We start from the raw sequence: 23,099 nt of genomic DNA on the forward strand, positions 1-23,099 counted from the left end.
TTGGTAACCTCGGACTCATGAGCAAGAGACGTGAGCAATCATCCGACGTGTCGTCTGAAGTATGCATTCAAACTATCGTTAAGATTATAATTTCTTAATCTTTGATAGGTACAACTTGTATACTATCACCATATATGTGACTAGTCAGCATGTCCACGTTTGACTTGAATGAGGCCTTTGGTCATTTGCGTGATAGTGATAGTTTAGCAACCACATACATACTCATGATCAAGCGACGTGAGCAATCCTCCTACTTGTAGTACGCAAGTATTCTTTTGTTTTTCTATCTTCTGTCCAAACAAAATAGTTGTCCAAATTGCTGCACATAAAGTATGCATTGCAAGCAAAATATGACATAATAAATCTAGAGCTCTTAATCTTCTCGCCAGTGGCATGCATGCATCAAGACATTTGACCTTTTGCGTACCTACCTCCACGCTAAGATATTGAGTGTTTCGACGCATATAAATCTCGTCCCAACGATCACTCCCTTGTCAATTTGATCCGGAGTTATAGAGCTCCTCTCTTCCTCCTCTATTATCGCCTCCCACTTCAGCATTTCTCTTTGTAAGGATGGGATTCACCAAGGAAGTGGTGCAGCAGCTGAGCCCCGGGGAGGAGGAGGAGGCACGCATGCTCGCCATGAGGCTGGTGACGGGATCCTGCCTCCCAATGATTCTCAATGTGGCCATCGAGCTCGAGCTCCTCGAGATCATCGTCAAGGCTGGCCCCGGCGCCAAGCTGAGTCCCGACGACATCGCCACCCAGCTGCCCACCGAGAACCCACAGGCGGCCGATATGGTAAACCGGATCCTCCGCCTGCTCGCCGCCAACGGCGTCGTCAGTTGCTCTGTGGAATCCGGCGACGATGGGCGCCCCTCGTGCAAGTACGGGGCCACGCCTGTCTGCAAGTACCTGACCAAGAACGAGGACGGCGTGTCCATGGCCGCTATCTGCTTGCTGGTCCATGACAAGGTCACCATGGAGAGCTGGTAGTCGACGGAGCCAACAACGTCTACTCTTACTCGTTTCTTCTCGCACTAAAAAGTTGGCCGAAGGATTAATCAGCTTATTGGTTTTGCCTCCACAACGATCGCAGGTACTACCTGAAGGATGCGGTGTTGGAGGGGGGCATCCCATTCAAGAAGGCCCACGGCATGACGGCGTTCGAGCACCACGGCGGCGATCCACGGTTCAACAAGCTGTTCAACGACAGCATGAGGAACCACTCCACCATCTTGATCAAGCAACTGCTGGAGACCTACCGCGGCTTCGACGACGTCAAGGTGCTCGTCGACGTCGGCGGCGGTACCGGCGCCACGCTCCACATGATCACCTCCAGGCACTCGCACATCAAGGGCGTCAACTTCGACCTCCCTCTTGTCATCGCCAGCGCACCGACCAACCCAGGTTCGCCATTTATATCAGACATTCGTCACTGTCATAGTGCCTACCTCTTACAACGAAGCAAAAGAATTCATAAACTTGGGATGCGTTGGCTCCATGCAGATGTAGAGCACGTCAGCGGCGACATGTTTGAGAGCATTCCGGGTGGAGGAGACGCCATTTTCATGAAGGTCAACATTTAGATTTTTTCCTTACTCATTTAATGTTTGAGGTTTTGGTTAGGCAGCATGTCGAACTTATCAAAAAAATTTGAAGGTTATTAATGAAAGATACCACTCTTCAAAGTACTCGAGACATATCAATCAACCAAATGAAAAGGGTAAATCAAGCGGGACAAACAATCAAAAAGAATGAAGGAAAAATATTTACACTTTAAGATCGAGGAGATGGAGTCAAAGAAAAAGCACACAAGGCACAAATATCGTCCTCCGCTTCCTCATAGGGTGGAGACGCGGAGTTATGCATCTATTCGCAACAAGTTTGGCATCTCATTAGTCTTTATCGACGTTATTTTGCAGTCGATTCTTCACGACTGGACTGATGAGCAGTGCGCGAGAATACTAAAGAACTGTCGGAAGGCTTTGCCGGAGGAAGGGAAGGTGATAGTCGTGGAATACTTGCTTCCCGTGATTCCGGAGCCCGATTCCAGATCGCAAGGTATTTTTCCCTTGGACATCGGGATGATGATACACACTGGAGGGAGAGAGAGGAGGCAGGAAGAGTTTGAGGCAATGGCGAAGGAAGCAGGGTTTACAGGGTTCAAGGCCACCTACATATCTCTCTATTCTTGGGTTATGGAGTTCACAAAGTAGATAAAGAAAGATCTATGTCATGTGCTGCTGTAGTAGAGTAGAAGATATACATGCCTTATGTATTGCTTTCAGCTCCCTGCTGCTATAGTAAGCCACCACGAGGTCGAGAGACCTCCGAATGGACTTTGCTACGCTTTGAAATCAGACTTTGCGACAGTGCTGTAATAAGATTCCAAAAGTTATATGTTTATGAAGGTTTTGCTCGTATGTTGTTGGAAAAGGTTCACATTTCAAACAGAGATTTGAATAGGATTTATAATAGTTCTACATGACCTAACCATCATATAAAGTCAGCTTATAATTTAATAATTATTTTTAAAATTTTATTAGACTGTAATCAACTTTGCTCGAGCTCAAATAGCAGTTTTAATCAGTTCTTTTTGTTTGGTCTTTTTGTTTGGTTTTAATCAGTTTTGCTCAAACTCAAATAGCATTTAAAAAAATGAAAAAATTTATTGGAGGGATAAGTGTAATTATCAGACAAAATTAAAATTCTTCCATATGCTGAGTTCATAAACAATCCAATATCGTAAAGGCAACGACCATGTGTATCCAATATTCATAACTAAATTTTGTTCAAGATCTAATTTCACATATACAATATATAATAGGTCTAGCATAGAACGACTCACTCCTTTCTTATATAAACAATAAGTTTCAATACTCCAATTTTTTTTTTATAAGAAAAGAGTATCGAATCATAGTCAATATATTTTAAAAAATATTATTATTATCTTTAGGTATATAATCATAAACTACAATATATCCAAAATAATATTATTCTATTTCGTCGCATAATAATTCTCTCCTTTAGGATTATTTATGTAATTTTAAATATAATTTTTTAACACTTTGACAGTTACTATACCAATATAATAATTTAAAATATAATTTAAAATATTCTATAAATGATCTAGACAATGGTGCACCAATTTCAGCAAAATTAGTGGACTTCGGGAGGTACTAGGTGATAGACTCCTAGAGTTGTGCTTCATCTGGTTGTGACTCGAGAACGAGTGGACGAAGGTTAATTGCCAAAATAGTAAACACAATCGAAAGTAGAAGAGGCCTTGTGATGTGTTGACAGAAGCCACACATTGAGGGATCATAATTCGAGTTTATCCTATAATGATCAAAATGCAATGGAGATGTCATCAGGAGGCAACATAGTGCAGTTGATCATGGTGTAACAATTTGTGGCAATACGATACACTTGAAACTTATCCTACGAGGGACTGTTGTGAAATCATGGAGGCGACATCACATGCGCAGCGGAAGAATAAGAAAACAAAATCCCCGATTCTCAAAGAGATGTTCGTCGTCGTGCGAAGATTGGTGCGCAAAATCCGCGAAACTTAAAACTGCGTATAAAGTAGATTGTGTTACCTAGGGAGATCGTATATCCCTGTTTCATTGCAGATCTTTAGGAGAGGGTGAAGGAGGTCAAGCGTCCTCCTCTCTAGCGGTGATCCATACAACAGGGTTGCGACAACGCTCCTCAAAACTCTAGGCCTGCTATGAGGTGGAGAGGGAGAGGAGAATAGGAAAGGCAAGCAAATGCTCTCTAGCCTATGGGGCTCTGAATCCCTCCTATTTATAGAGGTCCCCTGTCAAACCCTAATGGGTCCTCCCCTAGTGGGTATTGGATCTGCATCCAATAAGATAAGGGCTTCGTCGGATATCTCATATCCGAACATCTACTCATCGCAATGCCTACCATATGTGTGTGACCCTCTAGGCCCAATATCGAGCTGGCCGTGAGTCATACCTGTCAGAACTCCTTCTAACTCAGTGAATTATTATCTCTGTAATAATTCACTCGACTCATCGACTACGGACGTACTAGGCCACTACGCCATAGTCCACAGACGATACAGGGGAATCCAATCCATTGGACCTGTCTGTCCTCAGTTACCCTATACCTATAATCCCTCATCCATCTAATATCCTAGAGACCGTATATCGAGCATGGTGTTGTCAGACCCATATGGTTTCTACTCGAGTCTCGCTCTAATCGGATTCTCCCGGAGAACTCTTTCTCTCTCAACCCGAATGACCCTAGCCAGAGATTTGTCTGAGCGAGAACACATGGGATATTTCTCTCATGACGCCGAGAGTGGATGATCCTCTATCGACACTCAATAGCCCTCGTAAGGTCGACTACCACTCCCAATGACCAGCTGTACTAGATCTGGGACAGCCAAACCTATAAGTCTGGTATCAAAGAGTGGAGCACTCATACAGGACATCCTTGGTGTCTCAAGTCTAAGGACTAGCCAAACCTATAAGTCTGGTATCAAAGAGTGGAGCACTCATACAGGACATCCTTGGTGTTTCAAGTCTAAGGACCAGATACACCACTAGGACTACAGAATCGTTGTCTCACAATAAGGCATCATCAACCATCCAGCATTCCGTAAGCGGATCAATCAGTGAACTCATTCTCCAATGAGCACCTGTACTGTATCCCTAGTGTCCCTACACGAGCAGCTATGAGACCAGCTGCATCCATCATATGGACGGGTATACAACACACCAGTCTGTCCGGTTATCACGATGTCCCTCTCGAGTAACCTATGACCGGGATTATTTAGGATATGTGTTTAAAGGTGAATCGATCTCATTATCGTGATCTCATCACGATCCGATTCCCATTGCACAAATCCAAGGACATCACAATATATGTATGCATTTATGCAATAGTTATAAAGTGATATACGCCAAAATATAATAAGCAAAAAGATTCTGTATCGAGTCACACGTGCCATCACTCACGTGATTGACTTGCTGGGCACCTATGACTAGCAATCTCCCACTTGACCTAAAGCCAATCACCTATGTGTCTGATCCCCATCAGACCCCTATGACGCTCAAAGACAATCTGAGACAACGACTTTGTCAATGGATCTGCAATGTTATCTTCGGATGAAACTCTTTCCACTACTACATCTCCTCGGGTCACGATCTCTCTGATAAAATGGAACCTCCTCAGAACATGCTTAGATTTCTGATGAGACCTAGGTTCCTTCGCTTGAGCAATCGCCCCGTTGTTGTCGCAATATAGGGAGATCGGCTCCTTGCTACCTGGCACGACTCCCAAATCTGTGATGAACTTCTTCAACCAGACTCCCTCCTTTGCGGCATCTGATGCAGCAATGTACTCCACCTTTGTGGTCGAGTCAGTAGTGGTATCTTGCTTGGAACTCTTCCACCACACTGCTCCTCCATTCAAGGTGTACACATACCGTGAATTCGACTTGCTATCATCGACATCAGACTGAAAACTTGAGTCAGTGTAGCCTTCAACCTTAAGACTATTACCTCCATATACTAGTAAAAGATCCTTAGTTCTTCTCAAGTACTTAAGGATACACTTTACTGCTTTCCAGTGCTCCAAGCCTGAATCCGCCTGATACCTGCTCGTGACACTCAGAGCATGCGCTATATCAAGCCTAGTACATAGCATGGCATACATGATAGACCCTATTGCTGAGGCATAAGGTATCATATCCATGTTCGCCCTTTCTTCTGGAGTCTTTGGGGACATGTAGAAAGCAATATCCCATGTCTCATCGGTATGAGACCTCTCTTGGAATTTTCCATGCCAAACCTTTTGACAATGGTTTCTATGTACCTGGACTGGGACAAGCCAAGCATCCTCTTGGATCTATCTCTATATATTCTAATCCCCAAGATATAGGATGCTTCCCCTAAGTCCTTCATGGAGAAGTGTCTAGATAACCAAGCCTTTACTATGGATAGCATTCCTATGTCATTCCCAATGATGAGGATGTCATCCACATATAACACCAAAAAGGTGATAGCGCTCCCACTTACCTTTCTGTATACACAAGGCTCATCTTCGTTCTTAACGAAATCATAAGATCTGATTGCCTCATCAAATCTTATGTTCCAACTTCGGGAAGCTTGATTTAGTCCATAAATGGATCTAAGCAACCTACACACCTTATCTGGGCAGTTCTTGGATACGAATCCCTCAGGTTGCATCATATACACCTCCTCCTCGAGGTTCCCGTTGAGGAATGCGGTTTTCACATCCATCTGCCAGATCTCATAATCATAGTGTGCTGCTATAGCCAATAGAATTCTGATGGATTTTAGCATTGCTACGGGTGAGAAGGTTTCGTCGCAGTTAACACCTTGCCTTTGACGATACCCCTTAGCCACTAGCCTTGCTTTATAGGTCTCTACCTTTCCATCTACTCCGATCTTTTTCTTAAAGATCCACTTGCAACCGATGGGTATAATACCTTCGGGCGCATCAACTAGGTTCCAAACCTTATTGGAGTACATAGAATCCATCTCAGAATTCATGGCTTCTTGCCACTTCCCGGAGTCTATACTCATAATAGCCTCCTCGTAGGTCTGAGGATCAATATCCTCTACATCCTCTCCTCTAATATGTCCCACATATCTCTCAAGAGGATGGGATACTCTATCAGGCCTACGTAAAGTTGAAACTTGTGTATTAGGTACCTGAACAGACTCGGGCTGTAGAGTGGTGCTTGAGCTTGGTTCTCCAACCTCGCTCAATTCTATCATTCTCCCACTGTCTCCGCCAAGAATGTGTTCCTTCTTAAGGAACACTGCTCTCTTAGCTACAAAGACCTTTTGGTCCTCGAGATGATAGAAATAATACCCACAAGTTTCCTTGGGATATCCCACAAATTTGCATCGCTCTGTCCTTAATTCTAACTTATCGGGGTTATGTCTTTTAACATGGGCAGGGCAGCCCTAAATCTTAACAACCTTAAGATCAGGCTTCTTCCCTTTCCATATCTTATATGGTGTAGACACTACCGACTTAGTTGGAACTCTGTTCAGAAGGTAAGTTACGATTTCTAGGGCATATCCCCAGAATGAGATGGGTAGGTCAGCGAAACTCATCATGGACCGTACCATATCTAATAATGTACGATTTCTCCTTTCAGAGACACCATTGAGCTGAGGTGTATAAGGAGGTGTCCATTGGGATAATATCCCATGGTCCTTGAGGAACTGAGTAAACTCTGTACTTAAGTACTCACCTCCTCAATCTGATCGAAGAGTTTTGATACTCTTTCCAGTTTGGTTCTCCACCTCATTCTTATACTCTCTGAATTTCTCAAAGGCCTCGGACTTGTACTTCATTAAGTACACATATCCGAGAAATCATCAGTAAATGTAATGAAGTAGGAGTAACCTCCAATGGCATGAGTTGACATGGGTCCACATACATCACTATGTATGAGTTCCAACAACTCAGTGGCTCTCTCTCCAGTTCTACTAAATGGAGAGTTGGTCAGTTTTCCACGAATGCAAGGCTCATAAGTTGCATATGACACATAGCCGAATGGATCTAGATATCCATCATTTAGCAACTTTTGAATCCTTCTTTCATGGATGTGACCTAGCCTACAATCCCACAGGTATGCACTGTTCAACTCATCTCGTTTCCTTTTGGACACATTTACATTCATGATATGTGGAGTGGTGTCTAACATAAATAAACCATTATGCAATGTTCCTTTCGTGATAATCTTATCATCTAATAATATCGAACAACCATTATTCTCAAAAATAAATTTATATCCACTAACTGTTGAACATGAAATGAAGATAATGTTTTTGATAATAGAAGGAACAAAATAACATGCATCTAATGCAATAAAAGCTCTACTAGGCAGATGTAGGGAGACCTCGCCAACAGCTAATACAGCAACTTTTGCACCATTACCCATCTTGAGGTCCATCTCGCCTCTCTCTAGTCTCCTAGGCCTTACCAGAACCTGCCCTCTCCTCTATTATGTCCCACATATCTCTCAGGAGGATGGGATACTCTATCAGACCTGCGTAAAGTCGAAACTTGTGTATTAGGTACCTGAACAGACTCGGGCTGTATAGTGGTGCTTGAGCTTGGTTCTCCAACCTCGCTCAACTCTATCATTCTCCCACTGTCTCCGCCAAGAATGTGGGAAGGAACACTGCTCTCTTAGCTACAAAGACCTTTTGGTCCTCGAGATGATAGAAATAATACCCACAAGTTTCCTTGGGGTATCCCACAAATTTGCATCGCTCTGTCCTTGATTCTAACTTATCGGGATTGTGTATTTTAACATGGGCAAGGCAGCCCCAAATCTTAACAACCTTAAGATCAGGCTTCTTCCCTTTCCATATCTCATATAGTGTAGACACTACTGACTTAGTTGGAACTCTGTTCAGAAGGTAAGCTGCGGTCTCTAGAGCATATCCCTAGAATAAGATGGGTAGGTAAGCGAAACTCATCATGGACCGTACCATATCTAATAGCGTACGATTCCTCCTTCCAAAGACACCATTGAGCTGAGGTGTCTATTGGGATAATATCCCATGGTCCTTAAGGAACTGAGTAAACTCTGTACTTAAGTACTCACCTCCTCGATCTGATCGAAGAGTTTTGATACTCTTTCCAATCTGGTTCTCCACCTCATTCTTATACTCTCTGAATTTCTCAAAGGCCTCGGACTTATACTTCATTAAGTACACATATTCATACCTTGAGAAATCATTAGTAAATGTAATGAAGTAGGAGTAACCTCCAATGGCATGAGTTGACATGGGTCCACATACATCACTATGTATAAGTTCCAACAACTCAGTGGCTCTCTCTCCAGTTCTACTAAATGGAGAGTTAGTCAGTTTTCCACGAAGGTAAGGCTCGCAAGTTGCATATGACACATAGTCGAATGGATCTAGATATCCATCATTTAGCAACTTTTGAATCATTCCCTCATGGATATGACCTAGCTTACAATGTCATAGGTATGCACTGTTCACCTCATCTCGTTTCCTCTTAGACACTTACATTCATGATATATGGAGTAGTGTCTTGCATAAACAAACATTTATGCAATATTCCTCTCGTCAATCTCCCCTCGACTTTGCTAGAATTTACAATAAATTGTAGATGTGATAAGCAATACTGGTATCCAATACCAATGCACTATCAGAAAAATCTAACAACTGGAGATTGATCATGAATGTACCTGAAGCTTCATCAAGCTTTTGTTTCGCCCTTTCTGCAAGGTACTCTTTGTAGTTTCTCGTCCAGTGCCCATCTTTACCACAGTGGAAGCACTGGCCTTTGTCCTTTGCTGGGTCTTTCTTAGCAACCTTTGCTTTACTTGGTTTGCCCTTGCCCTTTCCCTACTTAAGGGACCTTTCTGCTTTCCTTTTCCTTTTGGTCTCACTAGTGTAGAGAACTGGCTTCTCTTTCTTAATAGTACTCTCTGCCTCCCTCAACATATTGAGGAGCTCTGGGAGAGTCACCTCAAGCTTGTTAATATTAAAATTCATTATGAACTGTGAAAATGAATCTGGTAGGGACTGAAGCACAATATTCGCACACAAGTTATCCTCTAGGACCATTCCTAGACCTGTGAGTTTCTCTATCCACTCAATCATCTTTAGGACATGGTTCTGAACCGGTGTCCCCTCAGTCATCCTAGCGCGGAAGAGGCTCTTAGATATCTCATATCGCTGAGTCCTTCCATGTTCCTCAAACAATTTGCGGACATGTAGGAGAATGGATCTGGCATCCATCTTTTCATGTTGTCTCTGTAACTCAAGAGTCATAAAGCCCAACATATAGCACTGAGCAAGAGTGGAGTCATCAATGTACTTCACGTAGTGAGCGATTTCATCCTCGTTTGCCCCTTCTTCGGGCGCAGGCATCACTGTATCAAGGACGTACACGATTTTCTCCGCTGTGAGAACAATTCTCAAGTTACGGAGCCAATCCCGTCCTGTTCGGCCTCCGAATCACCATGGCCTCGAGGGACTCGACCAACCATGATGCTCGGTTAAGTCAACACCCTCGTTACAAGATGAGTCTGATTTGATGATATACCCTCAAGGGACTCGACCAAATATACCATGCCCTCAGGTCACCGGTGACATCTCTATGTCGTAAGCAAGATAGCGAATCGCGATATAGGTGAGTCTCGAGGGACTCGACCAACTCAACCTACACCGGGAATCGGTTCCTACTTATAACGATGGAAGGCCACGTGGGTCAATCTAATTGCCTCACGTTTACCGACTTAATATTATCGAGAGATGTTTCTATGATTTGGTCTCCTAATATGACATGTCACATATATATATATATAATATATATCTACATCGCATGCAAATATATATACATATCTAGTATGTGTATAAGCAATCACACCAGATGATCATGGACCACAACCTAATATGATTAGGACCGACCCAGTAAGCCTAATCACTCACATCAAGATCTATGTGTGCAACGGTGCATCTCCATGCCCTGTGATCGTCCATCTCATCCTCGTCGGTTCCGTCGACATCTTGATGCATCTTCATGAATCACGATCGTCCGTCTCGTGGGTCCCGCTATCGCATCCACGCTCCCGTTGTGCCTCCTCATGTGATTACAACTTAATCATAGGCACGCAGGCCCGACAATAAACGAGAAATATAATGGAGGCTCGCATACCGCAATAATAATAATCACAAGTACACACATCACACGATTCATGATCATCCGTCCACACATAAATCATCACATGTATAAATAATCATTATCATGTAGGACTACTAGATAATAAAAAAAATAATAATCAACTAAACCTTTTAATTAATTAATATTTTCTGAAATCAGGGACATGTAAGGAATTTTCTGAATTTATAAGGGTATTTTCGTAATTTGGACCAAAGACAGAAACTGAAATTTCTCAAATTCCAAGGGGCAAAACTATCTTTTGCCCAGAAAACCCTAATGCCCTTCTCCGCTTCGCTGCTGCCGCCGCCACCCAGCTGGAGGTGGCCTGTGCGGCGAGGGGCGGGGCGCTGCCCTCGCCTGCGGGCGGCACGCCCACTGGCGACGCTGCCGCTGCAGGAGGGCGCCCCCGCGGGCATCGCCGCCTCCGCGGGCAGTTCTGTCGGCAGGGCAACGCCCGCAGGCGGTGCTGCCCCTGCAGGTTGGCGCCCCTACGGGCGCCGCCGCCTTTGCGGGCGGTTCTGCCCGCGGGGCACCGCCCGCAGGCGGAAACTGGAATTTCTCAAATTCCAAGGGGCAAAACTATCTTTTGCCCAGAAAACCCTAATGCCCTTCTCCGCTTCGCTGCTACCGCCGCCACCCAGCTGGAGGCGGCCTGTGCGGCGAGGGGCGGGGCGCTGCCATCGCCTGCGGGCGGCACGCCCGCTGGCGGCGCTGCCGCTGCAGGAGGGCGCCCCCGCGGGCATCGCCGCCTCCGCGGGCAGTTCTGCCGGCAGGGCAACGCCCGCAGGCGGTGCTGCCCCTGCAGGTTGGCGCCCCTGCGGGCGCCGCCGCCTTTGCGGGCGGTTCTGCCCGCGGGGCACCGCCCGCAGGCGGTGATATCCCGCCGGGCGGCCGCCCCTGCGGGGGGGGTTTCGCCCGCGGGAGCAGCAAAGGTAGGCGCAGCTGCCCTGCGGCGACTCACCCCGCGGGAGGAGCGGCCGTAGGCACCTCTTCCCTACGGCGGCAGGCGCCGCTGCCCTGCGGCGCCTCTGCCCGTGGGCTGCCAGCCCCGCCGGACGCATGCCTGCTGCAAGCAGGCCGCCGGCCGGCTGCTGCAGACGCAGCCCCTGTGCTGCCCGCCTTCGGCTGCGCTGCACGCACGCAGATCGAGGGAAGCAACTGTTGCTGCCCTTCCTTGTTTTTGCGTCAACGATTTTGACGTCAAAATTCTTCTTAAACACAACACACGCAGTTCAAAACCAATCATTCGCACGAACAAGCTAGCTCTGATACCACTGTTGGGAAATTCTTGGGGGCGACATCACACGCGCAGCGGAAGAACAAGAAAACAAAATCCCCGATTTCCAAAGGGATGTTCGTCGTCGTGCGAAGATTGGTGAGCAAAAATCCGCGAGACTTAAAACTGCGTATAGAGTAGATTGTGTTACCTAGGGAGATCGTATATCCCTGTTTCCTTGCAGATCCTTAGGAGAGGGTGGAGGACAAGCGTCCTCCTCTCTAGCGGTGATCCACACAGCAGGGTTGCGACGACGGGGCTCTGAATCCCTTCTATTTATAGAGGTCCCCTGTCAAACCCTAATGGATTCTCCCCTAGTGGGTATTGGATCTGCATCCAATAAGACAAGGGCTCCGTCGGATATCTCATAGTCATAGTGTGCTGCAATAGCCACTAGAATTCTGATGGATTTTAGCATTGCTACGGGTGAGAAAGTTTCATCGTAGTCAACACCTTGCCTTTAACGATACCCCTTAGCCACTAGCCTTGCTTTATAGGTCTCTACCTTTCCATCTACTCCGATCTTTTTCTTAAAGATCCACGTGCAACCGATGGGTACAATACCTTCGGGCGCATCAACTAGGTTTCAAACCTTATTGGAGTACATAGAATCCATCTCAGAATTCATGGCTTCTTGCCACTTCCTGGAGTCTATACTCATAATAGCCTCCTCGTAGGGTGAGGATCAATATCCTCTACATCCTCTCCTCTATTATGTCCCACATATCTCTCAGGAGGATGGGATACTCTATCAGACCTGCGCAAAGTCGAAACTTGTGTATTAGGTACCTGAACATACTCGGGCTGTATAGTGTTGCTTGAGCTTGGTTCTCCAACCTCGCTCAACTCTATCATTCTCCCACTGTCTCCACCAAGAATGTGTTCCTTCTCAAGGAACACTGCTCTCTTAGCTACAAAGACCTTTTGGTCCTCGAGATGATAGAAATAATACCCACAAGTTTCCCACAAATTTGCATCGCTCTGTCTTTGATTCTAACTTATCGGGGTTGTGTATTTTAACATGGGCAGGGCAGCCCCAAATCATAACAACCTTAAGATCAGGCTTCTTCCCTTTCCATATCTCATATAGTGTAGACACTACCGACTTAGTTGGAACTCTATTCAGAAGGTAAGCTGCGGTCTCTAGAGCATATCCTTAGAATAAGATGAGTAGGTCAGCGAAACTCATCATGGACCGTACCGTATCTAATAGCGTACGATTCCTCCTTCCAGAGACACCATTGAGCTGAGGTGTATAAGGAGGTGTCCATTGGGATAATATCCCATGGTCCTTAAGGAACTGAGTAAACTCTGTACTTAAGTACTCACCTCCTCGATCTGATCGAAGAGTTTTGATACTCTTTCCAGTCTGGTTCTCGACATCATTCTTATACTCTCTGAATTTCTTAAAAGCCTCGGACTTATACTTCATTAAGTACACATATTCATACCTTGAGAAATCATCAGTAAATGTAATGAAGTAGGAGTAACCTCCAATTCATACCTTGAGAAATCATCAGTAAATGTAATGAAGTAGGAGTAACCTCCAATGGCATGAGTTGACATGGGTCCACATACATCACTATGTATAAGTTCCAACAACTCAGTGGCTCTCTCTCCAGTTCCACTAAATGGAGAGTTAGTCAGTTTTCCACGAAGGCAAGGCTCGCAAGTTGCATATGACACATAGTCGAATGGATCTAGATATCTATCATTTAGCAACTTTTGAATCATTCCCTCATGGATATGACCTAGCTTACAATGCCATAGGTATGCACTGTTCACCTCATCTCGTTTCCTCTTAGACACTTACATTCATGATATATGGAGTAGTGTCTTGCATAAACAAACATTTATGCAATATTCCTCTCGTCAATCTCCCCTCGACTTTGCTAGAATTTACAATAAATTGTAGATGTGATAAGCAATACTGGTATCCAATACCAATGCACTATCAGAAAAATCTAACAACTGGAGATTGATCATGAATGTACCTGAAGCTTCATCAAGCTTTTGTTTCGCCCTTTCTGCAAGGTACTCTTTGTAGTTTCTCGTCCAGTGCCCATCTTTACCACAGTGGAAGCACTGGCCTTTGTCCTTTGCTGGGTCTTTCTTAGCAACCTTTGCTTTACTTGGTTTGCCCTTGCCCTTTCCCTACTTAAGGGACCTTTCTGCTTTCCTTTTCCTTTTGGTCTCACTAGTGTAGAGAACTGGCTTCTCTTTCTTAATAGTACTCTCTGCCTCCCTCAACATATTGAGGAGCTCTGGGAGAGTCACCTCAAGCTTGTTAATATTAAAATTCATTATGAACTGTGAAAAGGAATCTGGTAGGGACTGAAGCACAATATTCACACACAAGTTATCCTCTAGGACCATTCCTAGACCTGTGAGTTTCTCTATCCACTCAATCATCTTTAGGACATGGTTCTGAACCGGTGTCCCCTCAGTCATCCTAGCGCGGAAGAGGCTCTTAGATATCTCATATCGCTGAGTCCTTCCATGTTCCTCAAACAATTTACGGACATGTAGGAGAATGGATCTAGCATCCATCTTTTCATGTTGTCTCTGTAACTCAAGAGTCATAGAGCCCAACATATAGTAGTGAGCAAGAGTGGAGTCAACAATGTACTTCACGTAGCGAGCGATCTCATCCTCGTTTGCCACTTCTTCGGGTGCAGGCATCAATGTATCAAGGACGTACACAATTTTCTCCGCTGTGAGAACAATTCTCAAGTTACGGAGCCAATCCATATAATTTGGACCGGTGAGGCGGTTGACATTAAGTATGCCACGTAAGGGATTTGAAAGCGACATTTTCTGAAAATAAAGATGCAGCAGAAATGAATAACATGCAGATTTTGCAAAAAATAAACTATGGACTTCTATCTTAATATGCTCCCACTATTTTACTAACGAGTCACACGACACCCTCAGCACGTGAAACGGAAGTCTCCGGCAGACTTCTAGTGGGGATCAGGATCCAATCAGCGTCTTGGTGTAACCTCGAGGGACTCGACCAATCATACTAAGCCTAAAAGGTAGGCAACTCTTACCAATCACAGCTCCTTGTGATTCCCGTCCAGTTCGGCCTCCGAATCACCTTGGCCTCGAGGGACTCGACCAACCATGATGCTCGGTTAAGTCAACACCCTCGTTACAAGATGAGTCTGATTTGATGATATACCCTCAAGGGACTCGACCAAGTATACCATGCTCTCAGGTCACCGGTGACATCTCTATGTCGTAAGCAAGATAGCGAATCGCTATATAGGTGAGTCTCGAGGGACTCGACCAACTCAACCTACACCGGGAATCGGTTCCTACTTATAACGATGGAAGGTCACGTGGGTCAATCTAATTGCCTCACGTTTACCGACTTAATATTATCGAGAGATGTTTCTATGATTTGGTCTCCTAATATGACATGTCACACATATACATATTTAATATATATCTACATCGCATGCAAATATATATACATATCTAGTATGTGTATAAGCAATCACACCAGATGATCATGGACCACAACCTAATATGATTAGGCCCAAGCCAGTAGGCCTAATCACTCACATCAAGATCTATGTGTGCAACGGTGCATCTCCATGCCCTGTGATCGTCCATCTCGTCCTCGTCGGTTCCGTCGACATCTTGATGCATCTTCATGCATCACGATCGTCCGTCTCGTGGGTCCCGCTATCGCATCCACACTCCCGCTATGCCTCCTTATGTGATTACAACTTAATTATAGGCACGCAGGCCCGACAATAAACGAGAAATATAATGGAGGCTCGCAGACCTCAATAATAATAATCACAAGTACACACATCACACGGTTCATGATCATCCGTCCACACATAATACATCACATGTATAAATAATCATTATCATGTAGGACTACTAGATAATAATAAAAATAATAATCAACTAAACCTTTTAATTAATTAATATTTTCTGAAATCAGGGACATGTAGGGAATTTCTGATTTTATAGGGGTATTTTCGTAATTTGGACAAAAGACAGAAACTGGAATTTCTCAAATTCCAAGGGGCAAAACTGTCTTTTGCCCAGAAAACCCTAATGCCCTTCTCCCCTTCGCTGCTGCCGCCGCCGCCGCCGCCACCCTGCTGGAGGCGGCCTGTGCGGCGAGGGGCGGGGCGCTGCCCTCGCCTGCGGGCGGCACGCCCGCTGGCGGCGCTGCCGCTGCAGGAGGGCGCCCCCGCGGGCGTCGCCGCCTCCGCGGGCAGTTCTGCCGGCAGGGCAACGCCCGCAGGCGGTGCTGCCCCTGCAGGTTGGCGCCCCTGCGGGCGCCGCCGCCTTTGCGGGCGGTTCTGCCCGCGGGGCACCGCCCGCAGGCGGTGCTGTCCCGCCGGGCGGCCGCCCCTGCGGGGGGGGTTTCTCCCGCGGGAGCAGCGGCGGCAGACGCAGCTGCCCTGCGGCGCCTCACCCCGCGGGAGGAGCGGCCGCAGGCGCCTCTTCCCTGCGGCGGCAGGCGCCGCTGCCCTGCGGCGCCTCTGCCCGTGGGCTGCCAGCCCCGCCGGACGCAAGCCTGCTGCAAGCAGGCCGCCGGCCGGCTGCTGCAGACGCTGCCCCTGTGCTGCCCGCCTTCGGCTGCGCTGCACGCACGCATATCGAGGGAAGCAACTGTTGCTGCCCTTCCTTGTTTTTGCGTCAACGATTTTGACGTCAAAATTCTTCCTAAACACAACACACGCAGTTCAAAACCAATCATTCGCACGAACAACCTGGCTCTGATACTACTATTGGGAAATTCTTGGGGGCGACATCACATGCGCAGCGCGGAAGAACAAGAAAACAAAATCCCCGATTTCCAAAGGGATGTTCGTCGTCGTGCGAAGATTGGTGCGCAAAAATCCGCGAGACTTAAAACTGCGTATAGAGTATATTGTGTTACCTAGGGAGATCGTATATCCCTGTTTCCTTGCAGATCCTTAGGAGAGGGTGAAGGAGGACAAGCGTCCTTCTCTCTAGCGGTGATCCACACAGCAGGGTTGCGACGACGGGGCTCTGAATCCCTTCTATTTATAGAGGTCCCCTGTCAAACCCTAATGGGTTCTCCCCTAGTGGGTATTGGATCCGCATCCAATAAGACAAGGGCTACGTCGGATATCTCATATCCGAACCTCTACTCATCGCAATGCCTACCATATGTGTGTGACCCTCTAGGCCCAATATCGAGCTGGCCGTGAGTCATACCTGTCAGAACTTCTTCTAACTCAGTGAATTATTATCTCTGTAATAATTCACTCGACTCATCGACTACAGACATACTAGGCCACTACGCCGTAGTCCCCATACGATACAGGGGAATCCAATCCATTGGACCTATCTGTCCCCAGTTACCGTGTACCTATAGTCCCTCATCCATCTAATATCCCAGAGACCGTATATTGAGCATGGTGTTGTCAGACCCATACGGTTTCTACTCGAGTCTCGCTCTAATCGGATTCTCCCGGAGAACTCTTTCTCCCTCAACCCGAATGACCCTAGCCAGGGATTTGTCTGAGCAAGAATACATGGGATATTCCTCTCATGACGCCGAGAGTGGATGATCCTCTATCGACACTCAATAGCCCTCGTAAGGTCGACCACCACTCCCAATGACCAGCTGTACTAGATCTGGGACAGCCAAACCTATAAGTCGGGTATCAAAGAGTGGAGCACTCATACAGGACATCCTTGGTGTCTCAAGTCTAAGGACCAGATACACCACTAGGACTACGGAATCGCTGTCTGAAAATAAGGCATCATTAACCATCCAGCATTCCGTAAGCGGATCAATCAGTGAACTCATTCTCCAACGAGCACCTGTACTGTATCCCTAGTGTCCCTACACGAGCAGCTATGAGACCAGCTGCATCCATCACATGGACGGGTATACAGCACACCAGTCTGTCCGGTTATCACGATGTCCCTCTCGAGTAACCTATGACCGGGATTATTTAGGATATGTGTTTAAAGGTGAATCGATCTCATTATCGTGATCTCATCACGATCCGATTCCCATTGCACAAATCCAAGGACATCACAATATATGTATGCATTTATGCAATAGTTATAAAGTGATATACGCCAAAATATAATAAGCAAAAAGATTCTGTATCAAGTCACACGTGTCATCACTCACGTGATTGGCTTGCTGGGCACCTATGACTAACACTCTCACATCTTGATAAGTTTGATTCTTTGGTTATGGATTTGGAGAATATAGATGCAAAAATTGATGATGAGGATAAGGCTTTGTTACTCTTGTGTTCTCTTCCCCAATCTTTTAAGCATTTCCGTGATACTTTGATTTATGGAAAAGAAACAATTTTGTATTAAGAAATTAAATCTGCACTGAAATCTAAGGAGCAGATAGACAGGAATATCACTGGGGAAAGTAGAGAGAATCAGGCTGAGGGTCTGGTTGTTAGGGGGAGAATGGATAAAAGAGAATTTGACAATAGTAGATCTAAATCTAGATCTAAATCGAGATATAGAAATTTGGAATGCAGATATTGTCATAAAATGGGGCACATTAAGGCTGATTTCTTTAAATTAAAAAATAAATTAAAGCAAAAGGGAAAACTTGTTGAGAAAACTACTGAGTCCGCTGAAGCGAGTGTAGCATCTGATGAGAATGTTGAAAATATTTTATTTGCTACTGATGACAGGACGATGTCTAAAAATGAATGGATTTTAGATTCTGGTTGTTCTTATCACATGTGTCCCAATAGGGATTTGTTTTCCACATATGAATCTTGTAATTGTGGAATTGTTTTGATGGGCAATAATGTCGCATGTGATGTTATTGGTAGAGGAACAATCCGAATTAAAATGTATGATGGTATTGTGAGGACGCTCACTAATGTTAGACATGTTCCTGATTTAAAAAAGAATCTCATCTCTTTAGGCACCCTAGAGGCCCTTGGGTGTAAATACACAACTAAAGGTGGAATTATGAAAGTTTCTAGAAGTGCTCTTGTTGTTATGAAAGCTTGTAGGTCTGGTAGCTTGTATATTTTGCAGGGAACTACTGTCACAGGCTCAGTTGTAGTCTCGTCATCATCATTGTCTGATTCTGACATCACCAAATTATGGTATATGCGTTTGGGTCATATGAGCGAAAAAGGTTTGAGCATATTGAGCAAAAGAGGTCTACTTTACGGACAGAGTACTGGGCCACTGGACTTTTGTGAACACTGCATTTTTGGAAAGCAGAAAAGAGTCAGCTTCACTTTTCCGGCAGTTCACAAAACGAAAGGTACTCTTGATTATATTCATTCAGATCTTTGGGGTCCAGCTCATGTTCAATCTAAGGGTGGTGCCAGGTATATGTTGACTTTCATTGACGATTATTCCAGGAAAGTTTGGGTTTATTTTCTGAAGCATAAAAATGATGTTTTTCTAACCTTTAAACAATGGAAGGCTTTGATTGAGAAGCAAACAGGTAAACAGATTAAGCGGCTTCGAACAGATAATGGCATGAAATTTTGTGAAGGTGACTTTGAAGAATTCTGCAAAAATGAAGGAATCGTTTGGCATCGCACTGTTAGGATGACGCCTCAGCAAAATGGTGTGGCCGAACGTATGAACAGAACACTCTTGGAGAGAGCAAGGTGTATGATCTCAAATGCAGGGTTGACAAAGGACTTTTGGGCAGAGGCGATTAATATGGCCTGTTACGTTGTCAACCGCGCTCCTTCTGCAGCACTTAACTTTAAAACTCCGGAGGAAGTTTGGTCAGGTACTCCTGCTGATTATTCTGATTTAAAAATTTTTGGGTGTCCAGCATATATGCATGTAAATGAAGGAAAATTAGAGCCTCGAGCTAAAAAATACATTTTCCTTGGGTATGCTTCTGGGGTGAAAGGATACAGATTATGGTGTTCTGATCCCAAATCCCCAAAATTTATAATCAGTAGAGATGTTACTTTTGATGAATTGTTTATGTTATCTTCTAAAGAGGATTCTACTAGTTGTACAAATGATAGTGCGCAGAAGTAGGTGGAGCTAGAGATTGGTAGTTCAGATTCTTTTAAGTCGAACTCTTCTACTCAAAGAATGCCAGTAGGTGGTCCCGAGTCTACTGACGCAGATGATCCAGAGGAAGAGCAATATTCCATAGCTAAGGATAGACCACGGAGAGATATTCGACCACCACAAAGATTTTGGTTGCATATGCTTTATCTGTTGCAGAAGAGACAAGTGAAGTTGGTAAGCCTACTTCCTACTCAGATGCAATTTTTTGTGATAATTCCGCTAAGTGGTTGATTGCGATGAATGAAAAAATTGAATCTCTTAATCGGAATAGAACTTGGGATCTTATGAAGCCGCATTCGGGTAAGAAAATTGTTGGATGCAAATGGGATACCATTGCTGAGGGGAAAGTCCTTGTTCAGAAAATTCATACGAAGGACAATCCAGCCGATATGCTTACGAAGCCTCTTACGGTTTACAAGTTCAAGCAGTGCTTGGACTTGGTTGGTGTTCATTGTTGGTGATTGCCCGTTGGGGCTGTTATGAAGAAGGTGGAGCAAGTTTTGTTGGGACATGCCAAGGTGGAGATTTGTTAGTTTGGCAAGTCCCATAATCCAACATCGGAAAAATCAGACTTGTTATCTCCTATTGGAACTATAAATAAGGGTCTGAGCATTGAAGTCAGAAGCACCACAAGTGGCACCACAAGAAAACCTAAGTATTTACTTTGGTTTAAGTCCACACTCAGTTAAATAGTTTGGACTTATACTTTGGGTTTTTCTTGTTTAGTATTTTCGGGTGTTTTATGGCCTAGGAACATCTTCCTAAGGCATTTGTAATTGTCCCTTTTCATAGTAGCGATTTGCTCCTCTTTCATCCGTGGATGTAGGTCAAAGTTAATTGACCGAACCACGTAAATCTGGTGTTCTTGTCGCTTCTTTTGTTCTTCCGCTTTATTATCTTTGTTGGGTTGCAAAAATTACCCTTTAGTAAATTTCCTGGGGCTAGCTCTAACAATACATAGTTATGATCGAGAGCTATTTAGAGCACCAAACAAGTCCAGAGAGACTTAACTACCCAAAACTAAGCATCGATTAGAATAAAGGTAGACTAGGAGGAGTGCCACAATGCCACAGAGACAGATTTATTAATTACGAAAAAAGGGACACAAATGCGATGCGATGGATAGTAGGGCCACAGGCATGGTAGCACCATGATACCGCGGAGACGAGACTTTCGTAAAGTTATCGATCCCTTGTTCTCATAGAGGGAGAGCGCTTATTCATAAAAGGGGTCGAGGAGGTAGAGAATTAAACTCCAAGTACTGAGACAACGCTGAAGGGCAAAGGCTAGGGAACTTTGTAAGATCAGTGTCAACGAACTTCTCATAATATAGTCGAAAGTAAAAGACTTTGGGTCGATGCAAAAGTGCTCGACCAAGGAACAAAGTAGGCAGTACGCGATGTTGTACCTTTGCAACTCAAAGGAATAGGTAGCAAAGATGATGAAGATGGTACAATCACTGCCTTTCGGGCTCAAACAATCTTGTATGGTACATTCGATGCCCTAATATGCCAGGCATTCCCAACCACTCTCTAGGGTTCAGCTCGGATGTGGTACAATCGACTCAGGCTGACCTCGGTCTAATCTTTTGACCTGCTCGCAAAGGAATTTAAGCTCAATTTCCTAGCCAATTCACTGCCAAAACCATATATAGCCATGCTCTTCAGCCGAAGTCAGAAGGACGACAAACCCCTCTCCCAATTCATCGCTCGCTTCGTCATCGAAATTTGAGGAGTCCTTGACGCCCACCCTTCACTGATCATGCAAGTATTCTTGATAGGCATGCAACCGTCCATATTCTTCTAGTCATTGGTCGAGCGGCCTGCAGCGACCATCCCCGAGATACTCTAATGTGTGAACCAATACATTGGCATCGAGGCTATAGTGGCGGAAAAGCACGAAGAGCACAAGAGACCTTGTATGGAGCAATCCCAAGGATAGCCCTCGAGCCCACTAAGAAGAAGGCTCAACCAGCTTGAGCCGCTGATTTCGAGGCCACCTCCCCCACCCTTGAGTTCATCCAGAATGGAGATTTTTCTCCAAATCAGATAGAGGGGGCTCCTAAGGGTGCCCAACCCGATAAAGACCTTGTGCGAGCATAGAGATCGCTCCAAGTATTACCGATTCCACCACAACTACAGCCATGACATTGAGGAGTACCGTGACCTAAAGAACCAAATTGAGGAGTTCATCCATAGAGGACATCTCAGATACTATATCAATAAGCAACAAGAATCTTCTGCACACCCCCCAGCCCCCGTTGAAAAACATATCGATGTCATCACTAGCGGTTCGACTTCCAGAGGAGACAGTGCACCAAGATGAAAAGCCTATGCCTGAGCAATCGTGGAAAAGCGTCCCCGGCAACAAGATGGGCCCGAGATCACCTTTCCAATGGGGGAAGGTGAGCATCCCGACCACAATGACGCCATGGTGATCTCGGTTAGGATTGTCAATGCTCGAATCAAAAGGATAACAGTAGACATAGGAAGCTCAGTCGACATATTATACATCGATGCCTTCCAGAAGTTCGGCTTGGCCTAAAAAGACCTTGCCCTTATGGCCTCGACTCTCACCGGGTTCACCGGAGATTCTATCTCACCCCTCGGCACTACCACCTTACCAGTCACCATTGGCGAGGAGCCGAGGTCCAAGACTGTGATGGTTACTTTCATGGTGGTCAAACTCCCTTTAGCATACAACGTCATTCTAAGTCGCCCAACCTTTAACAAGTAAAGTGCCGTTATCGCCACATATCACCGGGCAGTAAAGTTTCCAACTTACACCGAGGTTAAAGAAGTAAGGAGTGATCCTTGGGAGTCAAGGCAATGCTACTTGGCAGCTGTCCCGTTGCCTAAGAAGCCAAAACTCGAGCCGCCCGTGTCTGAACCCAAGACACTTCCAAACTGCCACTTTGTCCAGGCATCTTTTAAGGAGGACGTATCACCCATCATACAATGGGAATGGTTGAAAAATTTAAACCTTTTTTTGTTGGTTGCATTAGCCAACACCATTCCTTAGATACATTTACGACTATAAATTTGGCATGCACTAC

General features: G+C 45.2%; 1 protein-coding gene across 1 annotated transcript; it reads left to right on the plus strand.

Annotated features, from left to right (window-relative positions):
- Window positions 1-513: 513 nt before the first annotated feature.
- On the plus strand, window positions 514-2,426 carry LOC135612510 (tricetin 3',4',5'-O-trimethyltransferase-like). Its single transcript, XM_065108889.1, has 4 exons — window positions 514-992; window positions 1,100-1,410; window positions 1,510-1,577; window positions 1,926-2,426. The coding sequence occupies exons 1-4, from the start codon at window positions 574-576 to the stop codon at window positions 2,217-2,219; spliced, it is 1,092 nt and encodes a 363-aa protein (XP_064964961.1). The 5' UTR covers window positions 514-573; the 3' UTR covers window positions 2,220-2,426.
- Window positions 2,427-23,099: the final 20,673 nt, after the last annotated feature.

Source organism: Musa acuminata, chromosome BXJ1-2 (assembly GCF_036884655.1).
Source record: "Musa acuminata AAA Group cultivar baxijiao chromosome BXJ1-2, Cavendish_Baxijiao_AAA, whole genome shotgun sequence".
NCBI classification, from domain to species: Eukaryota; Viridiplantae; Streptophyta; class Magnoliopsida; order Zingiberales; family Musaceae; genus Musa; species Musa acuminata.